Below are 15,009 nucleotides of genomic sequence, written 5' to 3'. Positions count from 1 at the left end.
AAAAGACCAAAGGGCACAAGAGAGGAGCTCCAGCAAGCTGAAGTAACGCCGACAATGGGGCGGTGCGGGTGTGAGTGAGGAGAGGGTGTCGGGGAGAGAGAAATCGAAGGGGAGGGTGGGGGCTGCGGCGGGGGGAGGGGGAGGGGGAGGGGGAGGGGTTGGCTACTAGGGGGAAGGGGGTTGCGGCGGTAGAGGTGATGTGGTGGGGGGGGGGGGCGAAGGAAGATAGGGGAGGGGTGGAGAGTTGGGATGGGTGGAGGGGATTGGGAGGAGGAGGGGAGGTTGGGTTAGGGTTAGAATTAGGGCTAGAGGTTAGAGATTAAGGGGTTGATAATGGCAAAATTGTAAATAACGCTAACATAAAGTTAACACTCGTTAGAAAAAGGGTGTTTGGTGAACGTTTTTTGAAACTCAAGGGTATATGGTGAATATCTAAAATATTGATGCGTATATGGTGAATTTCGTAAATTGGTGGAGGTATTTGGTAAAATAACCGATAAATCATATTTTGCTAATATTCACCTTGTTAATACTAGTGCAATAATGTTCCCTGATAATTGATAAGTAGTGCCCACTGTAAGTAGTGGTAGTAACTTTCCCCATACATCTTCCTCCTTTATAGCTCCCCTGTTGATAAAAGTTTTGAGCCATATTATCAAGTATTTTAGAGAAGTTGTCGATAATTTTTTGTTCGTTCTTACTAAACTTTAAAAATTTTGGATTATTTGTATCTATACATTTATATACAGATAGAAAATAATATTGCTTAATTTAAGATAATTGTTTTTGTTATGCGGAAGCGTTTAATTAAACCAACAAGAATTCACAACAACCAAGCACACACACAAGAAAACAAGAAAGCGAATAAATGACACACAGATTTAACGAGGTTCACTATCAACGTGATAGCTACGTCCTCAAGGCAGGGAAAAAGATCGCTTCACTATGAACGAGACGATTACAAATACAATAGGCAAGATTCAATTGAATAGACTTTCAATTGAATCTCAAAGACTCTCTCTAATCTTCTCTATTGTGTTTTCTCTAATCTCTCTCTCTAGTATTTTGTGGTTAAGAAACCCTAAATATGACAAAACATATTTATATGAAGTCTAAGATACAAGCCCTAAGTCGTAAGATAAAAAAAAACCCGGAAAAATTTCGCCTCCCCGATAGGTGCGGGAGCACCAACATTTGGTGCGGGAGCACCAACATTTGGTGCGGGAGCACCAACATTTGGTGCGGGAGCACCAACATTTGGTGCGGGAGCACCAGCCTAATGTGCGGGAGCACCAAAGTGTTCTGCCTCAACTTGAAGAAATCCGTCGTAGCGAATGTGCGGGAGCACCACTACTTGGTGCGGGCGCACCTGACATGGTGCGGGCGCACCGACATTTGGTGCGGGAGCACCACTCGTGCCGAGCCATTCTTCTCTCGCGCAAGCTGCTGTCTTCCTCATTCGGCAAGTCACAACTCAAAAATCTCCACCTTGACTTGCATCTATCACACGACTCCACCTCGAAACCATCAACACATCATGTACCTCTGCAACAGTACGCGAGATACTCCTTTCCCCTTCCTGCTCATGCATCTTTCACCCGATGCCAGGCTTGCCATCATATGAGTCTCACCCAATCTCGCCAAGATCGCTGACCACTCATCATGAACGACCCTGTCTCACAGCCTATGAGACCCATGTTGCGCATTCACCTGAAACCCAATTTATTACCCGTCGGAAATCAAACGCCTTCACTGAACCGCAAACACACTAGCTCCACCTTAATCAAGACGAGCTCGTACCCTGCCAGTTGCTCCAACTAGAGCCATTTGCACTTACGTCTAAGTACCCAAAACAAAACACCCTTGGCGCAGGGGAACTTCCGTCGAAGTTCTTCTATGCTCGCGCCGGAGCACTCCACCTCGTTCTCACTGGAACGCAGGCAACTCCTCCTGGAGTTCCAATCTAGCTACCTCTTGGTGACTTCTCCCAGAATCACCTCTCAACCCAACACTCCCTGGCAAAGACATGTCGCTCGAGATCCCATAGCTATAAGCTGCACACAAGTATCGATAGAACCGAACCTTATCATACCAATCTGCTGCTGAGAGACCCTTGGTTGTTCTTCTTGATGACCCTCAGTTTCAACCAGTTGTGTAGAAGTTCCCACAAACTCTACCTCACTGTTGACACTCTCATCCTCAGCCCAACTAGTACTCTCAAACCCGGTTGTTGAACTCATTCTCGTTGACTCTGACCCTCAACATGTGTAGAAGCCCCCATAAGCTCCACCTCACACTCAAGACCATCATTTTTCAACCCAGAATGCAGCTTCAACTCAGAATCATCTCTAGCCAGTGTCGTACCCTGCAAATCATACAAGTTACCCACACCTGACTTCACGCCACGAAGTAACTCACAAGAACCCTTCACCACACGCAAAACTCCATCCCCTCCTTGGAATCGAAAACCCTTACGGTCTAACATCCCAAGAGATATAAGTTTCTCTTAAGTTGTGGAACATGCCTCACGCCTCTAAGATCCTTAACTCTCCCATCATGCATTCTAAACCTCACAGAGCCTACTCCAACCACCTCACACACCGTATTGTCACCCAAAGTAACACTACTCTTGCATAAGCTATAGGTCGAAAACATCTCCTTGTCAGAACACATATGTGAAGAACATCCACTATCTAGAACCCACTTATCTTCTAAGGTTTCTCCTCATGGACAATTAGAGCTAAATCCTCCTCAGAATCGTAGTCAACCTTATTTTGTTTTGCAAAAGAAGCCGAACCATCCTTCTTAGGACATTCACTCTTCCAATGACCCGGTTCTTTACAATAATGGCAAAGATCACTACTTTTAGGGCCCTTCGACCTAGGTTTTCTCCTATCCCTACTCGAATCTCCCTTATTTTTTCATTTGCTACCAAACCTGCAGAATAATCACGATCCTCTACCATATCACCAGTTGCTTTATGACGCAATTCCCTAGTGTAAAGTGCCGACTTTACCTCCTCTAGGGACACAGTGTCTTTTCCAACCACAAAAGACTCTACAAAATGTTCATAGCTACTTGACAATGAAACCAACAATATCAATGCAGCATCCTCATCCTCAATCTTAACATCTAAATTACGCAAGTCCAGTAAAATAGAATTCAAACGATCGAGATGATCTTTTAGGGACATACCTTCTCTCATGCGTAGGCCAAACAACCTTTGCTTCAATAGCAATTTGTTTGTGAGCGACTTTGTCATGTACAAGCTCTCCATTTCAACCACAAACCTGCAGCCGTGATTTCATCTGCAACCTCTGTGATGACATCGTCCGCCAAGCATAGCAAGATAGTGGAGTGTGCTCTTTCCTCCATAGATTCCAACTCAGCCTCAGTTAGACCAGTCAGATTTCCCTCTTTTGATGTCGTTGTGAAACCCTTAATCAATGGTTTCCAGATACCTTGTTGTTTCAATAAAGCTCTCATCTTTATCTGCCATAGCCCAAAACTATTCCTCCCGTAAACTTGTCGATCTTTAAGGTTGTTGTTGCCATGTCCCAAAAGCGATTAACCCCGGTGTTAACCTGTAGCTCTTGATACCACTTGTTATGCGGAAGCGTTTAATTAAACCAACAAGAATTCACAACAACCAAGCACACACACAAGAAAACAAGAAAGCGAATAAATGACACACAGATTTAACGAGGTTCACTATCAACGTGATAGCTACGTCCTCAAGGCAGGGAAAAAGATCGCTTCACTATGAACGAGACGATTACAAATACAATAGGCAAGATTCAATTAAATAGACTTTCAATTGAATCTCAAAGACTCTCTCTAATCTTCTCTATTGTGTTTTCTCTAATCTCTCTCTCTAGTATTTTGTGGTTAAGAAACCCTAAATATGACAAAACATATTTATATGAAGTCTAAGATACAAGCCCTAAGTCGTAAGATAAAAAAAAACCCGGAAAAATTTCGCCTCCCCGATAGGTGCGGGAGCACCAACATTTGGTGCGGGAGCACCAGCCTAATGTGCGGGAGCACCAAAGTGTTCTGCCTCAACTTGAAGAAATCCGTCGTAGCGAATGTGCGAGAGCACCACTACTTGGTGCGGGCGCACCTGACATGGTGCGGGCGCACCGACATTTGGTGCGGGAGCACCACTCGTGCCGAGCCATTCTTCTCTCGCGCAAGCTGCTGTCTTCCTCATTCGGCAAGTCACAACTCACAGTTTTTTATTATGTTTAATGATTTTTTTCCTTAAGCCTTGTTTCATGCATTTTGTTTTACACTATTGGCATCTTTCTTGACACGAGTGACTAAACCAATGCAAACATCTAAACACGCTAACACTGATAAACGAAATCATCAAACACACAATTTATGTCAAGACCTAACAAAGTGAGACTATCAAAACTCAAAATGATGTTAAGCATATCATGTGACTTAGGGTACGTTCTCTTCACATAAACTTATATGAATTGAACATATTAGGCCTAATTAGACGTGACTAACTCTGATTATACCTTATCATATATAAAATCCATTTTTTAAAGGTGAAAAGAACAAACCTTCAGCCCTAAAACAACCACTTTACACTCCACAATAATAAAGCATGAGTAAGAAACATAACTAACTTATACAGTTACAGCAACAAAGCATGAGTCAAAATACCGATCCGGATCTTACGATCCAACAATTCTACGATCCAGAACGACCTCATCGATCCCGATCCTGCGTAGGATCTTCATTTTGCAGGATCTTTCGATCCCACCGAACCACAAAAAATCACATGGTAGGATTTTAATACGATTCTACGACTCTACGATCTGATCCTATCGCACAAAAAGTCATATAGTAATTTCACATAGTATTATATTTCTCTTATTAGATTTTGATTGCATGTTACTTCAATCTTATAGTATTGACAAATTATCACCATTTCTTAATGAAATAAGTCATTATTAATTTTTATAAATTTAACATGAGTTTCTTACCATATTCTAGAATAATTATCTCTATCTTAAGAAAATGTAGGATCTTACGATCATACGATCCGATCCCACCAATTCGATCATACTAACCCCTACGATCTAAAATAGGATCTCAATCCTAATAACATTGAAATACACCACCTGATATAATCTTTAATATATCTCGAAAATAACTAAAAAAAATACGATTTAATTTGATACTCGTACTTCAATAGTGTAAAAATCAAAACACTGCAATTGTCTTGACTAAACCAAGACCTTAACAATATCTTGCATAGTGCAACACATTGGCAAAGAAAATAACATGGTATCATAGGATTCAAAAGGCCGCCGGAGAAAAAAGAGGAGAGAGAGTGTGTGTGTGTGAGTGAAACGAAGAAAGGAAAATGGAAGCAATTGTGGTAGACGCAGGATCGAAGCTTCTCAAGGCAGGCTTCGCCATTCCCGATCAACCTCCTTCTGTGGTAAAATTTTCAGCTTTTTTCCCAAATTCTTCAATGTGTCCCTCTTATCATTTTTTTTCTTTTTCCCCCACACAAAAGAAATATAAACTAACTTTATTTGTTTAAAATCCAATATTTTACACTAATTTTACATGTTTGAAGCTAACATAAAAAAAATTAGAACTTTATGTTTTTGGGATACTGACAAAATCAGTGATTAATTGAATTTCCCAATTATAGGAGAGAAAATGACATTGTGGGTCATCACAAGTCCCTCTTATTATACTATGGGTTTTATCAATTTAATGTTTTATGGGAGGCCCACTAATTTTGATTATGAATTGAATTGAAATTTGGGGTCTTTTTTTTTTTGTTTTAATTGAAAATTCTTATATATAATAGTTGGGTTTTACCCCATTAATGGGTTATTTGAAGCTTTGTCATCTGGGTTGTGAGAAGGGTTTGAATATGTTAATTTGTGGAATTTACTCTCCGAATTCATACCCTTTATCATCCTTTCTGGGTCTGAATGTGATGAGATTTTGGGTTTTTGCTGGTAAGTGTTAAGTGAAAGCAAGAAATTAACTAACTAAAGACATTGAAAGGTCTAATTGTGGAGCTTAAAGTAATGAAATGCTGACTAGTTTTATTGCTTCAAATATGTATGATTGAGAATTCAGAAAGGTCGAATCTTTACCGTAATGCATGCATGTTTGAGTTGCAAAACTTCAGTATAGAAATTATTGAGAATAAGAAGGAAATTATTGGTATATCAAGTATATAGTATTAGTATGATATAACCTTTGTTTTAGACCTTCCTGTGCTGGCCATCCTTCCTTCATAGTCTCATGAAGTTGTGTTGTTTTAGCGTTGCGTGTTTTAACAAGATTCATTTTGGTTTCTGCATTGTGATTCAGATCATGCCCACGCAAATGAAGTGTGTGCCAGAAGAGGAATCTTCAGATGATTCTACGTTGTTAGAGGCAATTACTGTTGAACCTATTGTGCGCGGTTATGTCAGTGATTGGGATGCGATGGAAGATTTATTGCACCATCTTGTGTATACAAGCCTTGGATGGGAAATTGGCAACGAAGGCCATATATTATTTGCTGATCCACTATTAACTCCCAAGGTTACTGCCACTCTATCTCCTTTAAAATCTGAATATTTGATATCTTATTAGTGATGAACTCTCCCCTCCCTAACCATTTATTTAATTTATACTTTCCCCAATTATGTGAAACTTTAGAGATTTTGAGTTATTGAGGCCAACCTATGCTAGTGATAATTTGGTATTTATTCATGTCCCTTGTCAGGATTTTAAGTCGTCCAGTCATGTATGCACTACTGCTACATTTGATGTTACCGTTTCTAAATTGTTGCAACTTGTTGAAAATTGAGTCAGTGAGTTGCTTCAGCATGCACTGAGTGCTTGCTATATCCGTTGCTTTGCTCTTTTATGAACAATGGTTGCTGATCTTGTATCGCGAAAAATAATTCAGAAAAGGTTCATACATTGTAATCCTTGTATGTGTATTTCACTATTTTGTATAATCTCACGTCCACTTATTTGTGTTGGTTACAGGCTGTGAGAGAACGGTTGGTTCAATTGATGTTTGAAAAATTCAATGTATCAGGATTCTATGCTACAGAGCAAGCTGTATTATCACTCTATGCAGCTGGGCGTATTTCTGGTTGCTCTGTTGATATTGGTCATGGAAAGATAGGTTTGTTCAAGTGCTGTCTTTCATTAATAGCAAGCTCTTGAGTATTTGACTCTTTTGCCTGTACGCTTATGCTGCGTATATCTTAATTTGTTGATTAGTTTACTGCTTTCTTCATGGTGCATTCACTATTAATAATGCTGCTGAAATCATGCATGCGCATGTGTGTCTTTATATAGTTATACTTATTAGGATGCACGGGCTTGTGTTTGCATCTGTGTGTACAAAAAATTCTTCATAGACTGTATCTTAAAACAGTGAATGTTTCGGATTTGAAAGAATTTTTGCTTCTTTCATGATTGACAGATATTGCTCCAGTGATTGAAGGAGCTGTTCAGCATATTGCCTCCAGAAGATTTGAAATTGGGGGTGCCGATCTAACTAAGCTGCTTGTCGAGGAACTTAGGAAGTCTAATCCACTGGTGAATCTCCAGATCCAGGATGTTGAGAAACTTAAAGAGCAATATGCGAGTTGTGCTGAAGATGAACTTGCCTACGAGAAAATCCAGCAATCATGCCCCAATGAAGAGCATATGCTGCCTGATGGCCAGGTATGTATGTATCCAATAGTTTTATTCAGTGGCGCATTCAGACTACTAAATTTCTTAAAGGTGCTGTTGGCAAATAGAATCTGTTCAGACCCCGTTATGTTTTACTTGCATTAGGTTCAAATTGGTATTTTTTTGTATCGAGTATGCACACTTCGGACATGCGTTTCTTTAAAGTTCATAGTATTTTCTGTTTGTTATCTTTTTTACTTTTTGCGTGCTTTTATAACTCTGCCTAAAATGAATTGTTTATCCTAGCATCTGGTTGGAGTCTATTATATAACTTGAATTTGAAATCGATATGCTCTGGCATCAATTGTGTAAATTGACTGAATATATTTATAGGTAATAACAATTGGAAAAGAAAGATATGCTGTGGGTGAGGCTCTGTTCCAGCCTTCTATATTGGGTTTAGAGGCACATGGTATTGTTGAGCAGCTTGTTCGTTGTATATCAACTGTACCATCCGAGAATCACCGACAGCTGCTGGAGAGCACTGTACTATGTGGTGCCACAGCCTCCATGACTGGTACGTTACCGCTGGTCTTTAGTCTTTACTAGATTAAAGATCGTTTTCTATAAGTAACTTTTGTCATTCCTTATCAATGAATGTAGCCAGTCCTCATTTTTGTGTTCCAAGTATTGTCTTAATCATCTAGTTAAATATCCCAAATTTCTGCTGTGTATAAATTAATTTGGATTTTCTTTTTTTGGTCTAAAGGTTTTGACACCTTCAATCAGAAATATATTCCTACTAAACTACACATTTATTATTCTGAGCCATCCCAATTATATGACCACTTAATAACTTAATTAGTTAGTTAAAATCTGATTTTGCCCATATTACAAATAATGATACCTTACCAGAAACTCTAATGATAGATAACAAGTATGGTAGAGATGTACAAACTTAAAGGATAGTTAGTAGTATATGAACTCCATTCTTAAAATTTAATCCCTAACCAAGAATCATCTATGCTCTCTGCTCCCGTTTGTTCTTTAACCTTTCCGTATGAGGATTTATCTTTGTGTTGTTCTTGTTTAGAAATTATCCTTTCATGACCTACATAAGAGCCTAATAGGTCTGTTTAGTCGCTCACTGCCACTCTCTCTACTGAACCCCCTTCTTTTAATCATTAGTTACCCTCAAATGCCCTACCTAAGGGGTCCAGCTTAGAGAGGTGATGAAAAACCCTATCAGATACATGGATCAGGATCCTTATTCTGTGTGGTTAACTGCTAAAATTATAACCACCAGCTGATTTGCATTTTAAATAATAATTAAAATCCCTATCTGAAAATTCCGATACGAGACTTAGTTATTTTACCGGGCTATGCAAGATCTCCTATACCACATTTTTCTTCTGCTGATCTTTTCTAACTTGTTCTGTTATTGCAGGTTTTGAGAGCAGGTTTCAGAAAGAAGCTAATATGAGCTCATCTGCTATTCATCCTTCAGTAGTGAAGGTACTACTCAATTACTCATTCAAATTTAGATCAACATGCTTTAATCGACTTCCTCTGTTTTTTTTATTAGTTGAATGTTTGCGTTTTCACGGTCTCCAATTAACATTTTTGATCATGAATATCTTGTATATTCGATATCCTACTAGTGAGAATTTTAAAATAGTTAATATTTTGAGAATATATACTGAGATGAATCTGATCCGATCCCATGTCTTAAGTTTGTAAAGTTGGACTTCTAAAAAATGAAATGTTGCGTTTAATAAAAAATGAAGTATATTGTACGTCTTGCGTAATTGTGACTTCCACAAAATTTTGGGAACTTTCATTTTGACATTTCATTCTTGTTTGAAATTACCTATCTCAATACAGCCTCCAGAATACATGCCAGAGAATTTGTCTCAGTATTCGGCATGGGTAGGTGGTGCAATACTTGCGAAAGTTGTCTTCCCTCAGAATCAGCATGTAACCAAGGCAGACTACGATGAAAACGGGCCATCGGTTGTTCACAGGAAATGTTTCTGACAAATATCTCCCGCTTCAGTTTTGGTACCTTGTTTACCCTTGACAAATATCAACTAACACTAACAAAGGCAATAGAGACCCAAGAGTGATCGGATTGTTGAGTCAATTCACAATGGCATATCTAAGTTTAACATGTAGGGACTTTTGAAGTATTTCGTGACTAAATAGGAAAAAAAGTCATGTACCCTTGAATCCACGCACTGCGATGGTTACATCCGAACTTTTTCGGGAAGAAGAAGTTGGTAAGGATTGAATATCTGTAAGAAGTTAAGCACACATGTTTCAGTAATTGGTAGATGTTATCTAAGCTATGTAGATTGTTTTTAGTCCTTGTGTATTAATCATTTCTTGAGGTGTAAGGTGACAGTAACTTACATCTCCTATCATATGTTTGCAATTGATTTTGTGGCGAAAGATCTATTAAAATTCATGGGTGTTTGTAGGACAAGGTCCCCGAGTAACGGTTGTTTGGCACCGAGGATACAAGAAAGGAAAGAGATCAAGATCTCCTGCTTCTTTTTGTGTATGTTTGGTCCATAAATTTTTTATAACCTCTAATAGGTTCACTTGAAATTACTCCACATAATAGGTTCACTTGAAATTACTACACATTTATTCTCAACTTTTACCATATTTTCCCTCGGGTTTCATTTCCGCCATGTTCGGTATTCAAGTAAAAGGGTTAGCTATAAGCAATATAATTGACCTGGCCACCACCCCCTCAAGCCACCTCTGCACCAGAGATCAATTGATCATCACTATTGCCATCCCTTGGCATCAACACCTAGCTACCGTCTTCGCACGCGCACCACCACTCAGTCTTAGGTTGTGCTCACCAATGCCAATGGTGGTGGATGGTGATGCTTCAAGGGTAATGGGTCGTCGATACTCGATAGCTACTATCTTCAACTAGCTAGTAGCTACCATCTTCTTTTATAAATTATAATCAGAAGTCGTTGCATAGAAATTCATCTGGGCCAGAACTGCATTCTTATCTCTCAACTTAAATATATATTCACAACCATACAATAAACTTACATTGAAGTTTCTACATTATTAATAACTAATACATAAATTATGATAGCATCTAACTCCAATATGAACCCCTAAATTAATTACAATAAATTATAAGCTAGAGAACTTCAATGATTTACATAGACAAACTTGTAAAACCACAAAGTTCAAGGGATAAACCTACAGTAAAATATCACAATTCACAATCTAGAGCGATTACTGAAGGGTCGCGTTGTTGGCCACAACAGCTCTTGGAGGATGTATATTAACCCTAGAAAACTGAGAATCGAGGTCATTATAACTCCGACCACGACGATGAACAGCAGGATTCTGTTTTCGTCGTTGTTGCCGTTGCTGATGATGGTTCATATTTCGCTGCATATGGTACAAATATTGAAGCCTAGCAAGTTCTTTGTCCAAGATTTCCTGTTCCACTGAAACATGTTTTTTTTTGCATGTTTAGACATACCATATATTATACCGTTGTATATGTGCAACCATGTTAATTATACAGTATGTGTTATTATTGTACTAACTTGATTTTATGAAATGCTCCTGAGATAAACTCTCTAAACGTTGCTTTAAAGCTCTATTCTCCATCCCAAGTATAACATTTTGCTGGTCAAAAAATTCCAACTGTGCTGATACTTCAGCTCCTGCCACCTGCATTAGCAGATATATAAGGTGTGAGATCTTGCTCAAGTAAAATTATTGTACTTGTTTTTAGCCAATCCACCAATAAACTTCATGTTGCTTCAAATGGAGTATTTATCCCACTCATGACTCGCCAATATCCGCCCACTCTCTGCAAGTCTGAACCTATCTAACCTGATTCAGACGACTGAGCGAGCCGTTTGACAGGTTCAGGCAACCATACAAGTATGAAGTAGCAAGGACATGTAACAATAAGAATAATGGTTTATGCAAAACATATTGAACAATTGTAGTTGCTCAAGTAACAGAAGAAAAGTTAATGGAAGTACCTGCAAAGCTTGGGCATTTCTCTCTAGCTCTGCAATGTATTGAAGCTTCCTCACACGCGATCTTCGAGCATTATGCCTGTGTAATTGCAACACCTTAGAGCTTGAATGATTTCCATGGAATTCAATACATCCTTCTAAACTTTTACATACCATGTTGCTCATTGTTTATTCCTTTCATCTTTTCCCCCTTACTTTCTTCAACTTAACCTTAATTTTTCAGGAAAACAAAGACACCCAACGTGATTATATCTAAAAATAAGTTTAGTACTTAATTGTGAAGATTTAGGTCATAATGGAGGCCATAGAATTCAGTCACTTCCCCAGTTCCCCAGTCTCAATATATTTGCTCAAATAGGTCCTTAGCAAGTTGTCACATTACTTTTGGAAGGAAAATTATCGCACATTCGTAGAAGAGTGAAAAAGTAGAGAGAAAAAAGTTGGTAAGTGAGTGTGAATACTAATTTTAAAGAGAGAAAAATATTGCCCTAACAGGGTGGAATAGATAATTTACGACATCCCAAAATGGAAAATATAGCAAATAATTTGAGACAAAAGGGGTATTAGCCGAAATGAAAAATTAAAGCACAAATCTTCAATCAATCTAATGTGTTTCTAATAGAGTGTCTGTGCTTTTACTTTGCCTATGTAACTATGGTACTTCAACTTTCATTTGTCTTTATATATGTACCCATGTCATACCTACACTTCCAACTTTCACCTACACCCCTCCTTATCTCAACATTTTCATAAAGACAAATGTAAAAAGTAACACAGGGAAAGGGAAAAGAAATTTACAAAATAGTCTACCATCATTAGAAAATTTACATTACTTCGACTTTTAGGGTCTCGACTCTCGAATGCATAGTTTTGACCATTAATAACTTGATTACGTATTCGTAAAAATTATTTACAACATATACTCTGAATACTCATGATCAAGGAAAAGAGTCTTACTGTTTACGTTTTGCATCAGTATTAGGTGGTTTCATGTGGGAGCTATCACTTCCTCCAGAAGAATTTCCCGAAGTAACAGTAGTATCACATTGGTTCTCTGTTTCATTCCTAGAAGATTTAACTCTATCTAGTTCAGATGAACAAATCACACCTAAGGCCTTACAATCACTATCATCCTTTGCGTTTGTGAGACCATTTGGTACTAATGGAGGAGTACTTGACTGTGATTTCTTCCTGTCAAATGAACCTTGAGCAGGTGCACCATTGAAATAGCGCGGCATTTGGAAACTACAAGGCCGTGTTCCTATAATGTTTCTAAGCCATAACTCATTCGCGTTGCTGTCTGCACCAAAGTATGTACAAGAGTCACTAGCTGCACGACGATGACTTCTATTAGCAGGAGAATCTGGCTCATTTAGGAGATCCTCGAGCCAGGCTGGTGGCTCCTCGAATAAGACTTCTTCAGAGCAAGTTCTTGGCATATTGACCTGTTTATCAGTGTGAGTTGGACCATAATAGAGTGGTTGCGAAGGACCTTTAGGTGGAAGAGACATTCGTCCCCTGCACGGGGCAACTTGAATGTTCGCGAACCCATTTGGGTTCGCCATGTATTCAGTCAGCATTTTGCTTGAGAAGTGATCGATCAAGTAACTTATATATGTCACACAAACAGGTCAATATTGGTTTTTAGTAGCTGAAATAAAAGAATCAAGCATTTCATCATTACGAAGTTTAAGCAAATGAAAATGCTTGTTTACAAATTTTCATAATGTAACTCAAATAAACTTCACAAAAAAAACACAAGCAAGAGTTTATTTCATAAATGAACTTAGTTTTATAAATTAGTTACAGTTCATAGAAAGTAACTCTAATTTCATAAAAATATGTTAGCTGGAAAGAACATAGATTGCACATATGTATTCACAAGTAATTGGCCTAGCCTAAGACCTAATTGACCTTCCACCTTAACGTAATAGTCAATTATTTACTTTAGTTATTTTTAGATTGGTAAGAAGAAGTGCTCTAAAGGATCAGGATCTTGTATAGGCCGATTTGACGTAGGTAACCTTATGCATGCATGTATGCACATAACTTTGAATGTAAGATTGTTATGACATCATATGAGCTTCTTATAGCATCAGTGCTAAGAATAAGAAGCATTTAAGAAAGTATTTCCCTAACTACATAAACTAACTAACAAATTAACATATTAGATTCGAAAAAAAACATATAACAGGAGATCTCCTCTGTTGTGGATATGATTATTTAAGATGTTGAATCTAGAATTGTTAGAATGAAAATATAAAAAAAACTTATAGGATCACGAAATGTTTTAGAATTCAACATGAAATCTAACTCTTCCTCCAATAATCTCAATTAAAGAATAAACATAAATGATAAAAATATAATTCCTTCCGTTTTTATTTATTCTTTCAACTTTGACTTTTTTTCTTCGCAAATAGATTCTAAATAGGAACAACAAATAAAAACGGAGGAAGTACGTAGCTAATTAAAACTTAAAAACTAATATATAGAATTTGCATCATAATCTAAAATCAATAGATAAAAAACCAGATTATGTGACAAAGAGGTGTACCAGAAAACCGGAAGGCCAGATATCATGGTGGTTCCGGCGCCGGCGGCGGTTATTCTCTTATAGAGCGCCGCCGCTACTACGTTAAAATTTTATTTATTTTTCTTATAATAAAATTATGGGGTGATTATTTGTTGATTGTTATGAGCTAATTACAGGGAAATAAGGAGAGAAATTGTAAAAGAAGAAAATTTAGTAATTGAGAAAGCAGCAAAGGGGCGCTTTTCCCGCAATGAAAGCTAAATGCTGTTATGTGATCCATCATTTTCGTATTCTAGCTTTCCCTCCATATTTTTTTTGTTGTATTAATATTTACGCAAATTAACTATTTTATCATATTGTCCGTTGATAACACGGTCCAATTAGTTTATGAAAACGTTGTTATAAAAAAAACTTAAAGATTAATTAATATGTTATTTCCTTCCCAAAAAAAAGTTAAAATGTTTTTAAAAAATATTAAAATTTATAAACAAGGTAAAGAAATGATGATTGAATAAATCAGAACTCGAGATATTTTAATATAGATATACTTCATCCCTTTTAAAATAAATACAACGCTCTTCTCAAAAAACTCTCAGATAAAAGATAGAAGCATTTTATTTATTTCTGGAGGAAGTATATAACATAATGCAAAGTTTGAGATGGAACTTGCAACTTTTGTATCTCATCTATTTCACATAATAATAATATTAAAAAGAACTCATGTATGATAAAAAGATTGGCGAAAATAAAAAAATATATTGAGATTTCGAGTTTTTGAGA

The 15,009-nt window shown here is 37.6% G+C and overlaps 2 protein-coding genes across 3 annotated transcripts; one reads left to right on the top strand and one right to left on the bottom strand.

Annotated features, from left to right (window-relative positions):
• The first annotated feature begins 5,260 nt into the window (after positions 1 to 5,260).
• LOC104896040 (actin-related protein 7) lies at positions 5,261 to 10,132 on the top strand. The gene is made up of 7 exons (XM_010682760.4): positions 5,261 to 5,461; positions 6,358 to 6,573; positions 7,027 to 7,168; positions 7,472 to 7,716; positions 8,059 to 8,242; positions 9,113 to 9,180; positions 9,550 to 10,132. Exons 1-7 carry the CDS (start codon positions 5,384 to 5,386, stop codon positions 9,700 to 9,702), a joined length of 1,086 nt encoding a protein of 361 aa, XP_010681062.2. The 5' UTR covers positions 5,261 to 5,383; the 3' UTR covers positions 9,703 to 10,132.
• A 552-nt stretch (positions 10,133 to 10,684) lies between these two features.
• On the bottom strand, positions 10,685 to 14,770 carry LOC104896130 (hypothetical protein). 2 transcript variants are annotated; one of them, XM_010682865.3, is made up of 5 exons: positions 14,251 to 14,770; positions 12,654 to 13,347; positions 11,700 to 11,775; positions 11,253 to 11,379; positions 10,685 to 11,150 (listed from the first exon to the last, which is right to left on the bottom strand). In XM_010682865.3, exons 2-5 carry the CDS (start codon positions 13,274 to 13,276, stop codon positions 10,933 to 10,935), a joined length of 1,044 nt encoding a protein of 347 aa, XP_010681167.2. In that variant the 5' UTR covers positions 13,277 to 13,347; positions 14,251 to 14,770; the 3' UTR covers positions 10,685 to 10,932. The 2 variants fall into 2 exon arrangements, with proteins under 2 accessions (XP_010681167.2, XP_048498496.1); XM_048642539.2 differs by lacking the exon at positions 14,251 to 14,770 and having other exon boundaries at positions 12,654 to 14,019.
• Between the last annotated feature and the right edge of the window lie 239 nt (positions 14,771 to 15,009).

The sequence above is a fragment of the Beta vulgaris genome, chromosome 1, assembly GCF_026745355.1.
Source record: "Beta vulgaris subsp. vulgaris cultivar EL10 chromosome 1, EL10.2, whole genome shotgun sequence".
Classification (NCBI taxonomy): Eukaryota; Viridiplantae; Streptophyta; class Magnoliopsida; order Caryophyllales; family Amaranthaceae; genus Beta; species Beta vulgaris.
The sequence above is the reverse complement of the archived record's forward strand: the minus strand, read 5'-3'. Positions and strand labels throughout refer to the sequence as shown.

Coding starts and splice junctions, on each gene's coding strand:
- LOC104896040 (XM_010682760.4), top strand. CDS start 5,384: ATGGAAGCAATTGTGGTAGACGCAGGATCGAAGCTTCTCAAGGCAGGC. Junction 6,574..7,026: donor ATCCACTATTAACTCCCAAG/GTTACTGCCACT, acceptor TGTTGGTTACAG/GCTGTGAGAGAACGGTTGGT. Junction 7,717..8,058: donor ATATGCTGCCTGATGGCCAG/GTATGTATGTAT, acceptor ATATATTTATAG/GTAATAACAATTGGAAAAGA.
- LOC104896130 (XM_010682865.3), bottom strand. CDS start 13,276: ATGCTGACTGAATACATGGCGAACCCAAATGGGTTCGCGAACATTCAA. Junction 11,776..12,653: donor ACTGATGCAAAACGTAAACA/GTAAGACTCTTT, acceptor GCAATTACACAG/GCATAATGCTCGAAGATCGC. Junction 11,151..11,252: donor GGAGCATTTCATAAAATCAA/GTTAGTACAATA, acceptor AACATGTTTCAG/TGGAACAGGAAATCTTGGAC.